Raw genomic sequence first — 21,383 nt, 5'->3', positions numbered from 1 at the left:
CACAGCATGGCCTCTCCCACATGGCTCCAGGTTTAGCACAGACAGTGAATAACTGTGGATCACTTTGTAGCTCCTGCTAGGTAGTCCCCAGTTGGTCACAGGCAGGGGAAGACCTAGGTCTGCACCAGAACCCCTCCCAAGAGGCCCCCGAACAAATATACTTGTAGGTTGGCTTCAGGCCACAGCAGACCACCACCCAATTAGCCCCACAAGCAGCACACACAAAGGGTGGTCCCAACAGGCACTAGAGCCCCCTGGGGCAAATCCCACTCAGTGAGGTAAGCTGTGGATATGGTCAAATCCCACAGCCAATCAGCCTGAGGGTCAACCCCACCCCCTAACATGCCAATAGCAATTAAGGTTCAACTACAACAGGAGGGCACACACAACCCACAAAAGGGACACTCCTGGAACATCTGAGAGCAGGTGACCAGGGAGACTGTGCCAGGGCCCCACAGGGCCCTACTACATAAGGCCACTTAGCTAAGATTGGGAGACATAGCAGATGTACCTAAAACATAGAAACAAACACAGAGAGGCAGCCAAAAGTGAGGAAACAAAGAAATGTATCCCAAATGAAAGAACAGGAGAAAACTTCACAAACAGAACTAAATGAAATGGAGGGAATAAACCTACCAGAGACAGAGTTCCAAACAATGGTGATAAGGATGCTCAAGGAACTTAGTGAGAACTTCAACAGAGAGAAAGCAGCATAAAGAAGGGTATAGAAACCATAAAAAAGAACCAGTCGGAAGTGAAGAATACAATAACTGAAATGAAGCATGAACTAGAAGGAGTCACCAGCAAATTAGATGAAGCAAAGGATCAAATCAATGATTTGGAAGGCAAGATAACAGAAAACACCCAATCAGAATGCAAAAAGAAAAGAGAATTTTTAAAAATGAGGATAGTTTAAGAGACCTTTGGGACAGCACCAAGCATAACCACATGTGCATAACATGGGTACCAGAAGAATAGAGAAAACAAGGAATTGAGAACCTATTTGAAGAAATAATGACCGAAAACTTTCCTAACCTGGTGAAGGAAATACACATACAAGTCCAGGAAGCACAGAGTGTCAAACAAAATGAACCCAAACAGGCCCACACCAAGATACATCATAATTAAAATGGCAAAGGTTAAAGACAAAGAGAGAATCCTAAAAACAGCAAGAGAAAGACAATTAATAATTTATAAGGGAACCCTCATAAGATCGTCACCTGATTTCTCAACAGAAACTTTGGCAGACAGAAATGACTGGTATGAAATAGTCAACATGATGAAAAGCAAGGACCTACAACCAAGATTATTCTACCCAGCAAGACTATCATCTAAAATTGAAAGACAGAAAAAGAGCTTCCCAGACAAGAGAAAGCTAAAGGAGTTCATCATCACCAAACCAGTAGTACAAGGAATGTAGAGGGACTTCTTAGAGATGGGGGAAAAAAATCAAAATTATGAATAATAAAATAGCAATAGTTACATGTCTGTCAACAATTACTTTGAATATAAATGGATTAAATGCTTTAACCAAAAGACTTAGGAAGGCTGAATAGATAAGAAAACCAACCCCTTCCATATGCTGTGTACAAGAGACTCACTTCAGATTTAAAGATACACACTGACTAAAAGTAATGGAATGGAAAAAGATATTTCATGAAAATGGAAATGAAAAAAAAAACACACACAAAAAAAGTTACAGTAGTAGTACTTATACCAGACAAAATAGACTTTCAAATAAAGGCTATAACAAGAGACAAAGAAGGACCCAGTAATCCCACTTCCGGGTATTTATCTGAAGAAACCCAAAACACTAATTTGAGGGGATGTGTGCATCCATATATTCATTGCAGCATTGTTTTCAATGGCCAAGATGTGGAGGAAGCCTGGGTATTTGTGGATGGATGAATAGATTTAAAAAAAAGAAAGAAAGAAAAGACGTGATATACATATATACCATGAAATATTGCTCGGCCATGGAAAGAAATGAGTTCTTGCCATCTTGGCAACATGGATGGACCTGGAAGGACAGAGAAAGACAGATGGAATGTGATTGTGCTTATATGTGGAATCTAAAGAATAAAATAAAGAAACAAAACAGGAACAAACTCATAGATACAGAAAACTTTTTGATGGTTTCCTGATGGGAGAGAAGTTGGGGATGTGGGTGAAAAAAGGTAAAGAGATTAGAAAGTACAAATTGATTGTTACAAAGTAGTTATGGGGAATAGCATAAGGAATATAGTCAATAATAGTGTAATAACGATTTATAGTGCTAGATGGGTGCTAGACTTGTTGAGGTGATAGATGGGAGTGGGTTGGGCAGCAGGGTGAAAAAGTGAAGGGATTAAGAAGTAAAAATCGGTCATTATAAAATAGTCATGAGGATATAAAGTAAAGCATAGGGGATATAGTCAATAATAAGGTAATAACTGTGTATAGTGCCAGGTGGGTACTAGACTACTCAGGAGGATCACTTCTTAAATTATATAAATGTCTCGCTAGTATGCTGTACACCTGAAATTAATATAAAATAATATTGAATGTCAACTATAATTGAAAAATTTAAAAAATGGGGTGGTAAAGGGGAATAAGAGGTTCAAATGTCCAGGTATGAAGCAAATAGTCATGGGATTTAATGTGCAGCATAGGGAATATAGCCAAAAATATTGTGATAGCATAATATGGTGTCAGATGGTTGCTGGACTTATCTTTAGGTATATAAATGTTGAATTAACTATAGAGTACACTTGAAACTAATATAATATTGTATATTTTAAATGAAAAATTTTTTAAAAGATTCATTTACTCATTCATAACATTCCTAGAGGAAAATGATGAGATAGTTGGGTAATTCTGAGGTTTATAATGGAAAAAAAAAAAACTGAATACTTGGCTTAGAGTGGAGAGGATCCAGAAACATGGTTTTGGTTTTGTTTTGTTTATTTGTTTGTTAGTTTGTATTTTTTAAATTATAATTGACGTATAATATTATATTAGTTTCAGGTATACAACATAGTGATTAGACATTTATATACCTTACAAAGTAATCACCATGATAAGTCTAGTTGTCATCTGGCACCATATACAGTTATTATAATATTATTGACTATGTTCCCCAAGCTGTACTTTACATCCCCATGACTACTTTTATAACTGACAGTTTGTACTTCTTAATCCCTTTCACCATTTTCACCTATGCCCCCCACCCCTTCCCATTCGGCAACCATCAGTTTGTTCTCTGTATACATGAGTTTGTTTCTGTTTTGTTTTGTTTGTTCATTTATTTTGTTTTTTAAGGTTCTACATGGGTGGATCTATAGGGTGTTATGCTAAGTGAAATAAATCAGACAGAGAAAGACAAATATTCTATGTTTGTTTTGTTCTTAAAGTCACAAATACAAGTAATTCTCAACAAGAAAGTTCCAAAAAGAAGAATTTTCTCACATTACACTAAAAGTAAGGTCTACCAGTGCTCTCTTCTACTATATTGTCAGTATCTGGAACAGTGCACCTAGGAGATGCTCAATATACATTTGCTGAATAAATGAATAAACAAATCAAGCTGTCTAATGAGTTAGTGATCTCCCCATCAGTGCAAGGATAAGAGAACGATCTTGATACCACACAACATGAAGAAGAGCCTGATTGTGGAGCAAAGTGTTTAGCATTTGAAAAACCTAAGTTCCAATCCTGGCTGTATATTTATACGTTGTTTGAGCTTGAACAATTCACCTAAAAACTCTGATCCTTAATTTCTTCATCTAAGAATGATGCTAATAAACAGAAGCTACCACATAGGATTGTTTGGATAAGTTAGTAAGATATTTACTACAAATTATTTATCACATCTTCTGGCACATGACAAATACTCATTCAACGTTATAGAATGCATGGTCTGAAGTTCCTAAGGTCAAGTACTTAAGGACTCATTCTCAAATGTATCTGATACCTATTCTGCCCTCTGTTCTCAGTTCCCTCCAATTAAGGCTTCATTTCCTACCTCTAATGGGGAAGAAAAATGATATATTTATGTTAGTTTCATAGGAAGAGCAAAAGGAGAGTTGAGAGGAGATTCAGGAGGACCAAGAATCTGGTTATTGGTTCATATATTTTTCTCTTTCTCATGTTGTCAAGAAAAAATATTCTCAATAACTTGAGAGATAAGTCTAAAGATCCATGGCTGTGTGTGTAAGAGGACAGAATTACTATTACTGAGATTCCAAGTGATGGAAACAAGCAATGATGACTGTGAAATGATCAGGAGGTCTTGGCGGTAATACACATCAGCAGTGCCCACACCCTGGAGAACCACAGAAGGAGGGAGACTGGCAGCTTAACCTGAGGCATAACTCGAGACATTGAGACCTACTTTGGCAAGTATAGCAGTGTGACACATTGAGATGCAGGTTCACAGTTTTGTATAAACCTTCTCTAAGCACTTGATATCAAGTACAGAAGGCTTCAGAGCTCTTTACCTTCCATGAATGACATACCTTTCATTCTGAGTGTCAGAAAAACAGGCACAAAGACCAAACCTGTAATGACCAATGAATACATACACGACATTGTTGACCAATACTCAGATTTGAGCAGGATATCTGAAAGAGAGAGCAGAAAGTCTTGATTAAGTAGGGCAGCAGGATTACAAGAGTCCAATGGGTATGGAAATTTGCTCCTAAGGAAGCAGGATCCACACTTATCATCCCCATTACACTCTGAAATGTACTCTGGGCTCAGATGAGGGCTCCTGGAAGGCAGCTATGCTCACCACTGTACCACCAACACAGTACAAAGATGAGGGCTACTGGCCAATGAAAATGGACTAAGGGAAAGACCAGAATTTAGGAGGTATTGGGCCAAGGGTGGGACAGAATTGAAGGGAGGAATAACTTTCTATTTCTTTTCTTAAATTCCAGAGGACAAATCTATGAAATTAAGGAAATTAGAGGACAGGGTCCTGAGCACCACTCACAAAAAATATTTGTGAGATTTGGGGAAACCAATGTCTGTGGAACTGAATCAGAAGTGCGCCTGGTGAAATTTTAGGAAGTTTAAAGAAAACATAAGAGCTCTGAAATTCCAGAAATAAAACTATGAAAGTCTTCTGACATTCAGTGTTCAAATTCCCTGTGTATTAGGACCAATATGACAGAAAAATTCTCCCAGGAGAGAACATCCAATATCCTGATCAAAATATTTAAATTAAAAAGTAACAAATTTTGAGTGGTAATAAAGCAAGGAATCCTCAACTCTTAAAAGTTCAGAAAATAGGGAAAGTGCAATGCCAATATTTGCCCTATCATTACTACTAATAACTGGTGACCTGGAGAGTAGGATTTTAAAAACCTTGTGTCTGAGATATTGTGAAAGGAGACAAGCATTGTTTCTCAGGGAATGAAGAAGGTAAATTTGGAAAGAGACAAACACACAAACTAACAAAACACAGAATCAGACAGGAAATACCTCCATATCGTGTTATTTTCATCTTAATATATTAAATTAATATCTTAATATATTAAATTAACAAATGGTGTGAAGTAAAGCAAGCTAACCCAGTAAGTAGATTAGCAAACTATTGGAATTTGAGGGACACATGGATTTTAGGAACAACAACAAAAATAGCAGCTCCACTGTCAAGGTATTTCCCTTACTTGGCTATCACCAGGGCTGAATTTGTTGTTTCATTTTATGAAAGTCGTTCATTCAAATAAAAGATCAACATGAAAAGAGCCTGGGATCCAAGGTTCTACATTACACTTCAATTTCAACAATATTGATTAGGTCGGACAATCCAAAAATCCCGAATGACTCAGAATAGAAATGTAGGATTAAAAGGAAAACCAGAAGTAAGTTTCCCATGAAGCCAAACAGAAGATTCAAATTGTGAGTTGACAAAGGGAGTTAATTTTGAATTATGAAAAGATTTAAGCACATAAAGTGGGGTTTTGATGAACAGGAGTAAAGGGGCTTCCAAAATTTATTTATTAACTTCCTAATTCTTCCATGACTATGAAGAAAAAGGGCATTTTGTAATTTCCTGATACTAAGGCTTTGTGAACTGGATGTAGTTAAACAGTTATCTTCTCTGTTCCGTTCTCTACAGTAAGACTAAAATTGATCTGAGGTCATATCCAAAGACCCTCTTGTAGACACTGATGATGTCCCGCAGGACATGTCCTCTCCTTCTTTTCAGCAGTAGTCCCCTTGAGAATGAAACTAAAATAATTCCCTGTCCCTATGTTAAACATTGGTCCTTGTGGTAAACAATTTTGGTGCTAGGCATACTTTCGTGTCCCTCTACTAAACAACTGAAAACAACAATAACTTGACTACTGGTCCCAGGAAATTCTTGCTCCTGGGAGATAAGGCTGTGGGTCAACTAAAATAGTTTATTCAATAAAACTAATGATTGGCTCATCAAGACTCACTTCAAGACCTTCCTCTTACTGTGCTCACCAATTCAAAGCTATTATATTATAAACTCTGTAAATTCTAACTAGTGTGTCATCTTGCAAGACCTTTAAAATCACCCAGCAGAGGCTCTAAAACTCTATAAATATCCTCCTCTAATTACCCATTTTAGAGTGCTATTAATACTCTGCCAAGATGATGTTCTCTCTTACTGCATTAGGTCTAATAAACAGGTTTTTCAGGTCTTTAGGGGGATTGATTGTGAACAACCCAAGTGAATCTAAGTGTTTGAGTTACCTCAAGGAGTAGAGCCACATGAACTATCTGACTATTTCTATTGTGTTTGAACTACTGATGGAGAAAGTCTTTTAGTATAACTGTTGAGCTGTTGTCCTACTGAAAATGGACTCTTTCACTTCTCCTACCTCTTGTCCTTTCCATTCACTTTAATTTCTCTGGGACTGCACCTAGTCACTGGCTGAAGCACACAGGTCACAACTCATTGTGTTGGCCTCTTTCCTCCATGATCATAACCCATCCCTTGCCAGAGAAAAACAGCCTTGGATAATGGGTGAGGAGCTGGGATCTAATCCTGGATATACCACTTACTGGTTTCTGAATCTATAGTAACTGACTTCTCTACATATCTATTTCTTCATGAGATAGTAAAAAGTCCACTTGTGACATCCATAATTTTTAAATCAATGTTAAATATGCATGTGCTTTAGGTCTCGTAAAGCCATTTCACTTGCAACATTTTATTGCAAACTCAAAATACCATATGTGTTATCATTTTCAAATAAGAAAAATCAATGGTCTTAAAGGTCAAGTGACATCCAAGTTCACAAAGCTAGAAATAGTGGATCTAGCACTCAAATGACATATAATTGTTGAAGCCTTAAGATGCTAAACAGAATAAGGGCTCTTTCTCTGATTATTATAGTACCTTCCATTTTTAAAAAACAGTCCCCTTTGCATCTGGTGTTTTCATTGTTCCCAACCAGTTAATAAGGTTTAAATATTACATTTCTACAGCAGTTCAGTTTATAAAGCAATTTCCCATTTATTATTTTACTTAATTTTATATTTAGTTTGTCACACTGATAAAAACAAGAAGGTAAGCCACAAGTACTCACCTGGTAGGACAATACCTGCCCTTTTCTCTTGACGGGTAACCGTGTTATGAAAGCAGCAAGTGACAGAACAATGGGTGCTATTTTTGAGAAGAACACTCATCTTTAGGTGCCATAATCCAGCTACATCCTCAGAGGAGATTTTTGATAAGGGTGGAATTACGTTCCCTCTGCTGTCTCTCCACTCCATCAGGGCTTGTGGAAACCACCCTCCTGAGCTACACTCCACCATGAAATCTTTTGTGTCAGAAACCTGAAGATCAATCTGTATATTCATGCCAAGAGCTGGAGGAGGAGAGAGAAATAACATTAATGGTTGGTGTGTACTCAAAAATTAATAAGTAAATGTTTCCTTTCATTCTCTGTGGCTGATATAATATGCCATAAGTTTAATAGTGATGGCCACAATTAGGGCAGGGCTAATACTCTGATCCAAATCCAAGCTAAAGGATACCAAGGTATTAACCATAGAAGAAATGATTGACAAATTAGACTTTATGGAAATTAATCATTTCTGTTCATCAAAAGACAGGTAGAAAGTGAAAAATCAAGCTACAGACTAGAGGACATTCACAATACATCTGAGAAAAGAGTTGAGTCCAAAACACAATTTTAAAAATACTATAAATCAGTAAGACAGACAAACCTGTTTTTTTAAATGGACAAACGATTTGAAGAGATATTCAATTTACACACACACACACACACACACACACACACACACACGGACCAATAAGTATATGCAAAGATGCTCAACACCACTAACTCTCAGGGAAATAAATGCTAGTACTAATGAGTACTAATGCCTACCAAAAGTATGCTCAAGAATACTCGTGGTAGCATTATTCATAATAGCCCCAAACCGAAAGTAATCCAATGTCCAATCGCAGCATAGAATAGTACAAAGAAATGAGAAATAACACATTTTGTTATTCACAATAACATAAATGAATAATGGTGAGCAATTGTGTATCTAAATGTGTTATTCCACTTGTATCATCCTCTAGAAGTAAAACTTATCTATTGTCACAGAAGTTAGAATGATGGTTACCTCCATAGGAGGAGAGTGGTATTGACTAGGAAGGAGAAAGATGGACCCTTCTGGGGTGCTGGAAATATTTAACATTTTGATCTAAAGGGTGAGTTCATGGGTGTCCCCATATGTGAAAATTCACTGAGCTGTACATTTAAGATTTGTACACTGTGCTATTTATAAAGTGTACCTCAATACAAAAAAAAAGTAATTAAAAAAAATCCAAATTAGAATCAAGTTCTATTAGGTGTCCTCATCTCTACATTAACTATTGTAAAATTTGCATCATCACTTTTTGAGCATAGAACCTGCATCAAGTTCTTTTTGGGAGTAAATACGTAAGTATACAAATAATAAATTTTTAAAAATAAAAATGATGTGTTTAGAGCTTTGGCTGCCAGTAATGATGATGAGGTAATTTGAACAAATCTTCCATCTGAAGACAACCCAAATGTGGATTAAATCCAAAAAGCATCTCCTAAAATTTGCTCAAAGTTCTAATAAGATAAAGAGCAATTAAAAAAAAGAAAAAAGAAAAAAAAAGATAAAGAGCAATTACAGGACCTGAACAGGGAAAGGATTGAAGTTAAGAGAAGGTTTAGCTGTTTCTGCATCTGAGTATTTGCTTGTCAGGGAGGACAGCTAATGACCTTGAGTTTCTTTTAGAGAATTTCTGGGAGTAAGAGAGAAAAGATTGGAACCTAGAAGATGAAGATTCTGGTGCATTAACCCTACCCCATACCCAATTTGTTCTATCAATTCAATGAAGTCTAATAAAAACCTAAAGGTATGAGTGTGTGTGTCTGAGAGAGGGAGAGAGAGAAAAAGAGAGAGAGAGAAAGATTTGACAAATGGATGTTAAAATTTTCATACAGGCACATACTTGTACATGTGTGAAATTGTATGTGTAGCTATTTACTTAAGTTATTAGAGCATTGCTTGCACACCAAAACTTGAAAGCAATCTGCATATTCTTTAATAGGATATGAGTAAGATAATTTCTACAGCATCCACAATCCATTGCAATGTAACACTGCAACCATAGAAGGAATAGAAAAAAATTTATATACTGATATGAAATTTTTTTCAATTCATACTATTAAGCAAAAAAAAGCAAGTTTTAAAAAACTATATAGTATGTTAGCATTTATTTAAAAAGAAAATATGGATATATATAAAGATTATATAGATATATACTTGTATGCCTGTGTTTGTATATGCGTGTACATATGCATGTTTATGTATATTATTTATATAAATGTAAAATATCTCAGGGAGTGATATTTAAGAAACTAATCATATTAGCTGTGACAGGTGAAATTCTTGGCTATAAGATGGGAATATATTGAAACTTTTCACCATGCACTCTTCAAATTATTAAATTTTGAATCTTGATATTTTCATTCAGAAAGTAATATTTAAAGAAAACAAAAATCAGTAACATTTCTACATCACAACCATAATCATTAAAATGTATAACAATAACATCCCATTCATAATCCAAAAAAATTGACTAATGAAATTCGACAAAAGTTGTGTAAGATCTTACAATTATTGGGAATAGTCAACAAATATATATCTTAATATTGAAAGACATTATTATCTCATAACAAACAAAAGTAAAATCTGTATAAATCAAGAACTAAATGTGAAAAAATCTTTAAAAATTTAAAAGGAAATATCTTTATAATATGAGAATAGGAAGATGTTTCTTAAATGTTACACAAATTATAAATCATAATTGGTAGACTGTAAATTTGATAATTTCAAAATTATATCTGCGCAACAAAAATTACCATAAGTGTTTTTTCCCAAAAAACAATAGACTAAATATTATTGCAACATAAATGAAAACAGAAATGTAATATCCAGAATAAAAAAAATTCCCATAAATTAAGAAAACCATCAAAGAACTCAATAGCAAAATGGGTAAAAATAATAAACAGGCAAGAAGCAGAAAGGAAAATACAATATCCATTATATAACAAAGAACAATTTACTATCAATAAGGAAACTAAAATCAAAATTGCCAAAGGATTTTTTTTTTTTTAATTTATTGGGGTGACAATTGTTAGTAAAATTACATAGGTTTCAGGTGTACAATTCTGTATTACATCATCTATAAATCCCATTGTGTGTTCACCACTCAGAGTCAGTTCTCCTTCCATCACCATATATTTGATCCCCCTTACCCTCATCTCCCACCCCCCACACCCCTTACCCTCTGGTAACCACTAAACTGTTGTCTGTGTCTATGAGTTTTTGTTTCTCATTTGTTTGTCGTGATCTTTTACTGTTTTTGGTTTATATACCACATATCAGTGAAATCATATGGTTCTCTGCTTTTACTGTCTGACTTATTTCACTTAGCATTATACTCTCAAGATCCATCCATGTTGTCACAAATGTTCAAAATTGCCAAAGTTTAAAAACATGATAATTCCAAGCATTGAAGTGGATATAGTTTTTGCATGACTTGAGTCCAATATAAATTGGTCCAATCATTTTGTTGGGCAATTGCCAAATTAATTTGAAGATATTTGTATACAATGGCCTAGCAACTTCCCTCCTAGCTGTATATCCTAGAGGAACTCTTGCACACAAAGATTACAGTTTAACATGGGAACCGGAACTTGACTACCACCTTAATGCACAGCGATATGGGAATATATAAACCAGTGGTCGTATATTTGTGGGGTGGAATACTGTACTACAGTTAAAAAGAATGAATTGTATCTACTTGAATAAGAATGAATTGATATCAAAATAAAATATTAAGACTATAATCAGATCAATAGAATATATATAATGATAGTAATGTATAAAATTTAAAAACACAAAATAATAAAATCTATTTTTATGAATGACTGTACATAAACCAAAAAATACAATATGAGTTTAATGATTATTTCTTGGAAACGAGAAAAATGAACAGTGCCATCGAGGAGTATAAAAGTGACTTTAACTTGATCTAAAGTACATATGACAAATTGCTAACCAAGTATCTGGATTATTATATTTTTCTATGTATTTTTCTACAAATTATAGTATTTCATTATATTGAAAAGTTATAAATTTTTAAAAATGCCCTGAGATCTTTTTCTCATGGCCCAGCATTAATGAATCCTGAATCATGGGTCCAGAGTAGCACTACCAAGGAAACCTGGAGATGACTCCTCTGTCCTTACCTGCCACCTTCAGATCCATGCTGGCCTCTGTATAGGTGTCATTATCTTTAAAGAAACAGTGGTACTTCCCCTCATCAGAAATACTGACATTGTGGATTCTGAGCGTCATTTTGCCCTCTCCCAAGGCATCCATCAGTAACACTGTCCGATTTGCATAGTTCTGAGTGCTTTCTCCAGAGAATTTTTTCCCATGCTCATACATGTGAACTAGGTGGGAGTAGTGATCCCGGTACCAGCCCACGTCCATGTGTTCTGCATTCTGTGGTGGGGACAGCTGGCAGCTGAGCTCAGCATGTCTGCCTACCATGGCCACCTGGTCGCTCCTGGAGCTGTTCACTTTGAAATGCTCTGTGGAGGAAGTTGGAGACCAAGGGTTTAGTCTGAAGGCCTGAGAAGAATGCTTCACCTAGATCCCTCTGCCCCGGACACATTAGCCTACTTTCTGATTCTTGATGTCAAGTCCTTTCTGACTCAAAACTTTATTCTCAGAGGTTTTTTCACTCTGGGAGCAGCTTTCCTTCCTCAGACACTTCAGTCACAGCCTCCTTATCTCTCCTTAGGGAAATTTTTTATGACCACCCATTTAACATTTCCCTTAATCATAACTAAGCATGTCTTCATAGCACATATTACTACCTGATATTTTAAATTTCTGTATTACCTCCTGGCCCACTAACTTGTAAGTCATGCAATAGCAGAGTCTTGTTTCATTTCCCTTTTTAAGACTCTTTATTATCCCCAATGCATAAAACAGCACTTGGACCTAGCAGGTACTCTGTAAATACTTAATGAAGGAATGGAAGATACTCCCTTGTTGAGAGGTGGGATGTGGACCACTATTGCCGAACAATATCCTTTACTTATCAAATATACCACTGCTTTTTTTCAGTATCCATTTTTGGTGGATTAAAGATGGCCATAAATTTTTTGATGCCCCTTCCATGAAGAGAAAGGGTCTATGTCCCCTCCTCTTCGAAGTGTGTTCTGAGATTGCTTTGCTCAGGAGAATATAGCAGAAGACAACCTGCAATCATTTCTGAGCCTGTCTGAAGAAATGAGCATCTCTCTCTCTCTCTCTCTCTCTCTCTCTCTCTCTCTCTCTCTCTCTCTCTCTCTCTCTGGTAACATTCTTTCTGGAAGCCATGAGCTAACAAAATGAAGTCTGACTACACTGAGACATCCATGGCAGAAAGGCTGTTTGACAACCCCAGCTGATCCCAGCCTTCCAGCCTGCTCCACCCAAGTGCCAGACATCTGAATAAAGCCACCTTGGGTCCTTCAGACCATCCTGCCCATAAGCTGAATAAACCAGTGACAGTCTATGTCACGTGGAACAGAAGAATCACCCAGCTAAGCACTGGCCAGAATTCTTGACCCACAAAGCTGTGAGATATTATAAAATAGTGGTTATTTTAAAGCATTAATTTTGGGATAATTTGTCATGAAGCTATAGATAACTATCACACAGCTCCTCACATTCTCTGAGTTTTTGCTCCTTTCAACTACGCCAAATGCGTTCCTGTCTCTGCCAACAATGCTTATCATTCTCACCATAAGGAATCTGAATTGCCACTTAAGGCCCACTGCACTAAGAAAAATTTGTGGACAGATCCAGGTCACACCATTTCTTTACCTGAGGTCCTACTAAACTTATAATTCATAGTCACATAAATGATCATGGTTTGTTGTTAAATAAAGGGATCTATTCATTATGTTTTGCCAGATTTTGAGTCTCCCTGGGGTAGATGGTAGGCATTTATCTGTCTCGTAGGTACATCATCACAGCACTGTGGTATGGAGTTGGGGCTGAGAAAGACGCAGTCACTGACACAACATTTCTTAATAATAAGTTGTTTCAGGACTCATTTTTATCCTCAAAACTAGAACAAAAAGGGTAGGACCTGAGGAATATCAGTGAGAAAGCTTCCTCATTTCGTTTAGTGTCACTTATCTCCCTTATCTTCCCTTATAGATGTAACCCACCATGCAAAGGAAACAGATAGTCTTACCCGAGGTGGGTACTGCCACCAGTAAGAGAAGAATGGCCACAGAGTATCCAGACACACTGGGAAATAAAGGCTCCATCACACCTGGAAAATGAAATAGCAACTGTGGGATCGATCAGGCAGCAAGAATCATGGTAAGACACACACACACACACACACACACACACACACACACACGAGATAATTTTTGAAAGCTTGCCTTTTGAGAGAATTCCTTTTGATGTACAACCAAATGACTTAGCGAAACTAGGTGTCAGATGCACTGAGATTATCTCTTTTCCTCTTTCCTTCCTGTGGCTCATTGCTTTCATCAATTTACTGTTCTGAATGGCAGCTGTGGCAGACAAGAGCATAAAGGCGTACAGAACCCAGCTATACACATCCCCACACTCATTTGGCCCCATCGACTCCTTGGCCTGGGCCACTTACTCAGTGGAGAGCCCTGGCTGCTTCCTCTGATATTGCCTCATTCCCTAAAGGGAACACTTGTGTGCCTTCTGTAGGGGATAGGCCCGCTTTAGCAAAATATCTATAACTCCATTGTTATGGGCAGGGTTTGACCAGCCTGAATCCATGGAACTTCTGGCTCTTGCCACTACTTCCACATTCAAAGGAAATGCCACAATAGGGAGGAAGGATCTCAATTCCACAATAGCTGGCCAGAGGGCCTGGGTAAAATAACTCATATGCAAAGGTGTGTTAACTGCTTGTGAGATTAACTTGGATCAATCAGATACAGGAAATAGGAAGAAGCAAGCAGATAAATGCTACTCATTTCTTACTTTATTTCTTAATTTCTCCCCTCACTTTTGCTGCTTAAATTGCAACTCCCCTCCAATAAATTCTTAGTAATACATTTGGTCCTAGGCTCTTTTTCTAGGAGTCCTAGACAGAAAAAAAAGGCATGGCTAAGATATGGGAGTATGTATTAGCATGCTGGATTGAGGGACCTATATTTGGTTTTATATGTTCAATAGTTAAGCAAAGTCTGGTTCACGAAGAATCTCAAATGTGTCAATAAATAAAATATTAGGTTTCACTTGCTAGAATATGGAGTGCTTATGTGCAAATATAAATGATGTGATTCTATTTTGAGATTTGTGTTTTACAATACAAGAATATGAAATAATGTGTTAGAGAGAAAATTTACAGGTTAGCTGTCTCTTGCAATGGTTTAATCTACCCATTAAAAAGAAAATGGGATTAGAAAGAATGACATAGATGAAAACAGTGCCACAGAGTAGGGATAGGTATTTGCAAAACTTCAGCTGATGAAGGGCTGATATCCTGAATATATAGTTTAAAATTTTTAATTACACAAATTATTTTTAAGGCAAATAAGCCAAAGGAAAAGTAGGCAAGAGACCTAAACAGTCTCAACATAGAAAATACCCAAATAACAGTAAAGATAAAAAAAGATGAAGAACCTCATTAAGAATCAGGAAAATGCATAATAAAACCACAATGTAACATTGTCACACAGACCAGAATGGCTGACAATACCAAGTTTTGCTGAAGATATGGTGCAACGTGGTGTACAGAGCATTCCTTATGTTAATGGCTGGTTAGAGTGCATTGCTAAGATGTTACAGTAGTCCCCCTTTATCTGTGGGGATACTTTCAAGACCACCCCAACCCCAACCCCAGTGGATGTCTGAAACTGCAGACAGTACCGAACCTTAGATATTCTATGATTTTTTTATACATACATACCCTTCATGACTTTTTTTTGGCATATATGAATTGCCAGCATCACTATTCTTGCACTTTGGGGCCATTATAAAGTAAAATAAGGGTTACTAGAGCCAAGCACTGTGATACTGCAATAGCTGATCTGATAACCGAGATGGCTACTAAGTGACTAATGCATGGGTAGCACATAAAGTATGGATTCACTGGACAAAGGGATGATTCATGTCGTGGGTGGGATGGAGCGGGTCAGCAAGAGATTTCATCACATTACTCAGAATGGCACACAATTTAAAACTTATAAATTTATTTCTGGAATTTTCCATTTAATATTTTTGAACTGTGGTTGACTGTGGATAACTGAAACTGCAGAAAGTAAAACTGCAGATAAGGGGGGAACTACTGTATTTGAAAGCACTTTAGCATCTTCCACTAGAGATGAAAATAAATATAGCCTATGATCCAGCAATTCTACATCTGGGTATATGATTATTAGAAACACAAGTACATCTGCACAAGAGACATGTGTAATAAACATAGCATTATTGGTAATAACTAAATTAGGCACAATACAAATATTCTAGCAGTAAGCATACACATATAACCCAAAGTAATATCAACATCCAACAAACAACTTTAGAAACATAATGTTAATAACAGATTTTATTAATCAATTTGTTAAAATCTCTTACCATTTATAATGACTTAGGTGCATATTCTTTTGTATTTGTACATAGAAAATCATGTTTTTCTAGATACTTATTTTTGTTTCTTTATTTAAAAATTACTTGCATTTCTGCCAACAACAGGAAGTTAGCATATATACCTTTTTAAAACTATCATTTATTAATAACAACAATAAAAATGTAAAGTCCTCTGGAATAAATGAAACAATTCAAAATTTTTATTAATGAAATTATGACACAGTACTGTAATTGTATCTATTGAAAGATACTACTTTATTATGTTAAATCCCAGAGATACAAGTGTTTATGGATTGGAAAATTTAATATCATAAAGATGTCAAGTCTATCCAAAATATTCTATAGAGTCAATGCACTTTCAGTGAAAGTTCTGACTTTTTCTGTTTTTGTTGTTTTTTGTTTTGTATCATGAATCTTAAAAGAATGACTCTAAAACATACATAGAACAGTGATGGGCCAAAAAGAACCAAAATTCTTCTGAAGAACAATAATGTGAGGAAATCTGAATTAAGTGATACTAAGACTTATTATAAAACTATTATAATTAAAAAGAATGGTGGTCTTAGTGTAGATATAGACAAATAGATAAATCAACAAAATTTAGGTCCCAATACAGATCCAAACACACATGGAAACCTGATGCATGATAGAACTAGCATTGCAAATCAATTAAGAGAAGAAGCACTACTGGTCTATGAAGGCGAGTAGTGAATGGAGACGCTAAGTCTATGCGGTACACCACGCATGCCAAAAAAATGTATGCACATGACTTATATTCATCTTTTGTTATCAGTATATATTGAGTATTATAATTTTAACACAGTTTTTCCCTTTCTCAAAGTATGTATACATTTTTTTGGCACCCTCTGTATATAAGCTAAATCAAAGCTGAAAAATGTTCAATCGTTTTCTATAATAGTAATATACTTTTTATGAAATTTGGATATGGACAAAATTCTTAAACTATGAATAAAACAGCAATGTAAATGTTAAATTCAACTCCATTCAATTTAATAGTGTGTTTATCTAAGGACATTATAAAGATAGATATGGAAGAAATTTGAAATACCTAGAACTAGCAAAGGATCAATATCTAAAATACATTAATTACTCCTTATCATACAAATTACTAGTGGTCTCTTAATAGAAACAATTCTTTGTTTTGTCCTTAATAAAGAACGGCCTGTGTTTATCGAAGAATTTGAACAACTCAAACAAAGCTACAGTTTTCAGATTCCTTGCAGCTAGGTGAGCCTATAGTACTAATTGCTGGCCAATACAATGCAGACAGAACTGTAAGCAACTTTCTTTTATCCCTAAAAACAGGAGGCACACCTTCTCTTCCTCCTTAGAGCCAGACTGAATGCCATCCTGATGGCTCTATCTCAGATGTACCTTGAACCTTGAAGAGGGAGCCATAGGCTGAAGATGATGGAGCACAAAGTGAAACAGAAGGAGCTTGGTCCTTAAATTTACAAAGCTGTCCCACCAGCTTTGGAAACCCACCTTTGGTCTTCTTTCATTTTGTTTAATGATGAAAGTTATGTCTTTTTTTTTTCTTGAATTGGGTTGCATTTCACACTTGTTCCATTTATTGTTGTTCTTCTTAATGCAAATATATTATAAATAATATTTATACCTATTCAATATTTATTTATCTTTAAAGTGTTCTTAAATAAGGTGAAAGAAGGTCAAAAGCAAACATTTCAAGACTGGTAGGCCAGCTTCCTGAAATTGTTAAAGACCTAGATTCATTCCAGATATTTTGGATATATCCTCCCCACACACCTTTAAACACACATACATCCCAATGAATGCATGCATGCAACAGCTTATTTTTCCAGTTTAAGGTGTATGCACGTCCCCTCATAAGAGAAATCTGAAGGTGGCAACCCCACCCAGTGTGTGGGACTATTTGTTCAAACTCATTTTTGCCATCAGGATTCAACAACAATTCTCAAACAAGCACAAGTTTCAACTTGATTTACCTTTCCCTGAAAATAGAGCATGAAACAATGTTGTTTATTATGTATCATAAAATTTGAATCATTTAAATTTTCTATGGTGAAGAAATTACAGTAAAGTGTCTTAAGAATATATTAGGGAAGATTGTGGACTATGGTTACAGTCTTTGAAAATGGAAATAAGAAGGACCATCCTTATCTTGATAAAGTCTACCTATAGACATCTCCATAATCATTAAAATGTGTGAATAAGAAATCCACCAAAGGGTAGAACTGAATATCTAAACCTATGGGGAGAAATTCATAATCTCGCTAGTAATCAGGTAAACACAAATATAAGAAAAAGGAGATACAATTTTTCACCCATCAAATGAGCAAAATAAAGAAGTTGAATAATATTTAGTGCTGAGGAGAACTGGGAAAATGGGGGCTAAAATTCACTGCAGGTAGGAGTGAAAATAAACCTATATAATCTGGAATGTAATCTCTTAATTTAGCATTAAATTAAGGATTCATGTATGTGTGATATACTAAGCACATGTCTGGATATATACCTCAAGAAACTCCTTCACAGGTGCCCATGTAGAGAAAGGAATGTTTCTCACAGTTCATTTTGTCAAACTGGATAAAAATGGGACACATTAAATATAAAGACAGAAAGATTAAAAGTAAAATCTTGAAAAAAGATACACCGTCTGAACAGCAAGCATATTAATTAATATCGTAGTATATTAATATTAGACAACATGGATTTCAGGACAAAGTATTAGCAGACAGAAAGAGGGACATTTCATAATGATGAAAATATAACTCATCAAGAAAACATAGCAATCACAACTGTGTATGCTCCTAATTAAAGAGATTCAAAACATATGAAGCAAAAACTGAGCAAAATAAAAACAGAAATAGACAAATCCACAACTATACTTCTAGATTTTAAGGTTTCTCTTTCAGTAATTGACAGGAAAAGTGAACTGAAATCAGTAAGGATAAAGAAGACTTTAAAAATCCTATAAATATTACCACTATATTTATAGAAGATTATACACAGAAACTGAAAATACACCTGGGATATTCACCAAGATAGATCAAATACCAGACCATAAAACAAGTCACAATCAATTCCAAAGAATTAAAATCCTAAAGAATATGCTATCTTAACATAGGGAATTAAAACAGAAATTATTTCTTTTAATCTAGAAAGAAAAAATAAAGAGAGAAAAGAAAGAGGGAAAGAGAAACAGAGAGAGAAAAGGAGGGAGAGAGAGGGAAAGAGAGAGGAGGAGGAAGGAAGGAAAGAAAGAAAGAGAAAGAAAATATGTATTCTCCTTTGTATGGCTGGTATATATATCTTTAGCATATATATTTTCTTTCTTTGTGTTCCACCAGACATAATGCAATGAGAAAAACATAGTATTTATTATGTTGTATTTCAGCCTAAAATAATTAACCTAAGTCTAATCAAGAAGAAACATCGTACAAACCCAAACTGATGAGTATTCTACAAAATGACTGTCCTATAATTATAAAAAATGTCCAGGTAATTAAAATGAAGGAAAAACGGAGGAACTTTTCCAGATTTAAGAAGACAGGAGAGACCTAAAAAGTGGATACTCCACATAATCTTGGATTGGATTCCTTTGCTATAAAGAACTTTATTGGGACAAAGAGTGAAACTTAAGGAGTCTCTGCACATGTTAGTTCTATTCTTGAAACATTGATGAAAGTTTAAAATTAATTCAAATTTTAGGTAATAAGAGATTGTTACTCCCACCCTAAACATGAAAATGTTGATAAGCTATAGGATGATAACTTTTTCAAGCCCACAAGAGAACTAAGGGCTCAAAGAAACCTAAGGAACTAAATTCCAGAAAATAGAAAAACTTTTCTAGGCTTCTTTCACCTCTGGTGGAATTTTTCAAGGAGGAGAAATCCACCATAGATAGTCGTAAGACAAAATAAGGTAAACTTTTAACAGTCATATGTGGGCTAAGCTGATAGATTGAGGAGCTCTTGCCACAGAGCAAGTCTGTATACAACACTAATTCTTTCCCAAGAGAATTCAATTAGTGCATGAGAGTAGTATACCAAAGACTGGGCACAGGGCATAACAGGTGAGAGAAATCCCCTGAGGCAGGCAGGCTGTACCTTACGTGCAAGGCAGTGGCTGCTGAAGATTGAGGCAAAGGTAGAAAACATGAGAAAAATTCTTCCTAGAGACTCTTTCATCAATAGCACTGCGTTGGCCTTCTAACAGCTAGGGTCAGGGAAAGAGGGCAGTGAGAGATCTCCTAAGAAACAGAATAGCTAAATTATGACAGGAGAGCAAAAAGAATTCCCAAGTGAATCAAAAAGCCAGTAGTTGGAATATAAAGCAGAGAGGGACCTCTCAGATCAGGAAGATGACAACTGGGTTGTAGAGCATAAAGATATCTCATACAATTTGCTCCCAGGCTCTTTTTAAAGGAAAGTTCTGATCCCATGCCCAAAGTACTTGAAGCAAGTAGTGAAACTGAATGCATTCTCAAATACAAATTAGATTAATCTAGTCACCCATATCAGAAGCCTGACAAAAGAAGGAACATATGCTTTTATGATTAAAATTAGCATTTAGTACTGAGAATTAACATATCATTGTCTGACATACAATAAAAGCTTACAAGACATGAAGAAGCAATAAAATGTGACACATTATCAAGAGGAAAGAGTCAGTAGAAGCTGACCCAGAGATGGCTCAAATGTTTGATTTGCAACTCAAGAACTTTAAAATAAGTATGATAAATATAATAAAATATTAGTTAGGAAAGTGACAACATGCATGAACAGATGGAAATTTTTTTCAGAAACTTGGATACCACTTAAAAAACAAAATGGAAATGTTAAATATAAAAAAATATGACTTTGGATATAAAGAATTCATTTGAATGGGTTGATGACAGAACACCACAGAAAAAGGTGCAGTGAATGTGAAGAGAGATCAATAGAAATTATCCAAACTAAAAGAGAAGAAAAAGTGAAAAAAGAAAAACTGGAACAGAGCATTCATGACATTAACAGAATAAAAGACAAAAATCATATGATCATTTCAACAGATGCAGAAAAAAAAATCATATCACAAAACTCAACACTTAAAACTCTCGGAATATGAATAGAAGAAAACTCTCTCAGTCTGATAAAAGGTGTCTACAGAAAACCTACAGCTGATATCAGACTTAATAGTGAAATGTTAAACACTTTCTGTTAAGACAGAGA

General features: G+C 35.5%; 1 protein-coding gene across 1 annotated transcript in view; it reads right to left on the bottom strand.

Moving 5' to 3' along the window:
• The window catches only part of LOC109434145 (selection and upkeep of intraepithelial T-cells protein 1), a 52,436-nt gene that overhangs the window by 7,896 nt on the left and 23,157 nt on the right, over nucleotides 1–21,383 (bottom strand). Inside the window, 4 exon segments of the mRNA XM_019710869.2 lie at nucleotides 4,497–4,601; nucleotides 7,551–7,832; nucleotides 11,769–12,116; nucleotides 13,778–13,858. Of these exon segments, the coding sequence (XP_019566428.2) occupies nucleotides 4,497–4,601; nucleotides 7,551–7,832; nucleotides 11,769–12,116; nucleotides 13,778–13,858 (816 nt within the window).

This window comes from Rhinolophus sinicus, linkage group LG06 (assembly GCF_036562045.2).
Source record: "Rhinolophus sinicus isolate RSC01 linkage group LG06, ASM3656204v1, whole genome shotgun sequence".
Classification (NCBI taxonomy): domain Eukaryota; kingdom Metazoa; phylum Chordata; class Mammalia; order Chiroptera; family Rhinolophidae; genus Rhinolophus; species Rhinolophus sinicus.
This window is presented reverse-complemented; position numbering and strand designations above follow the sequence as displayed.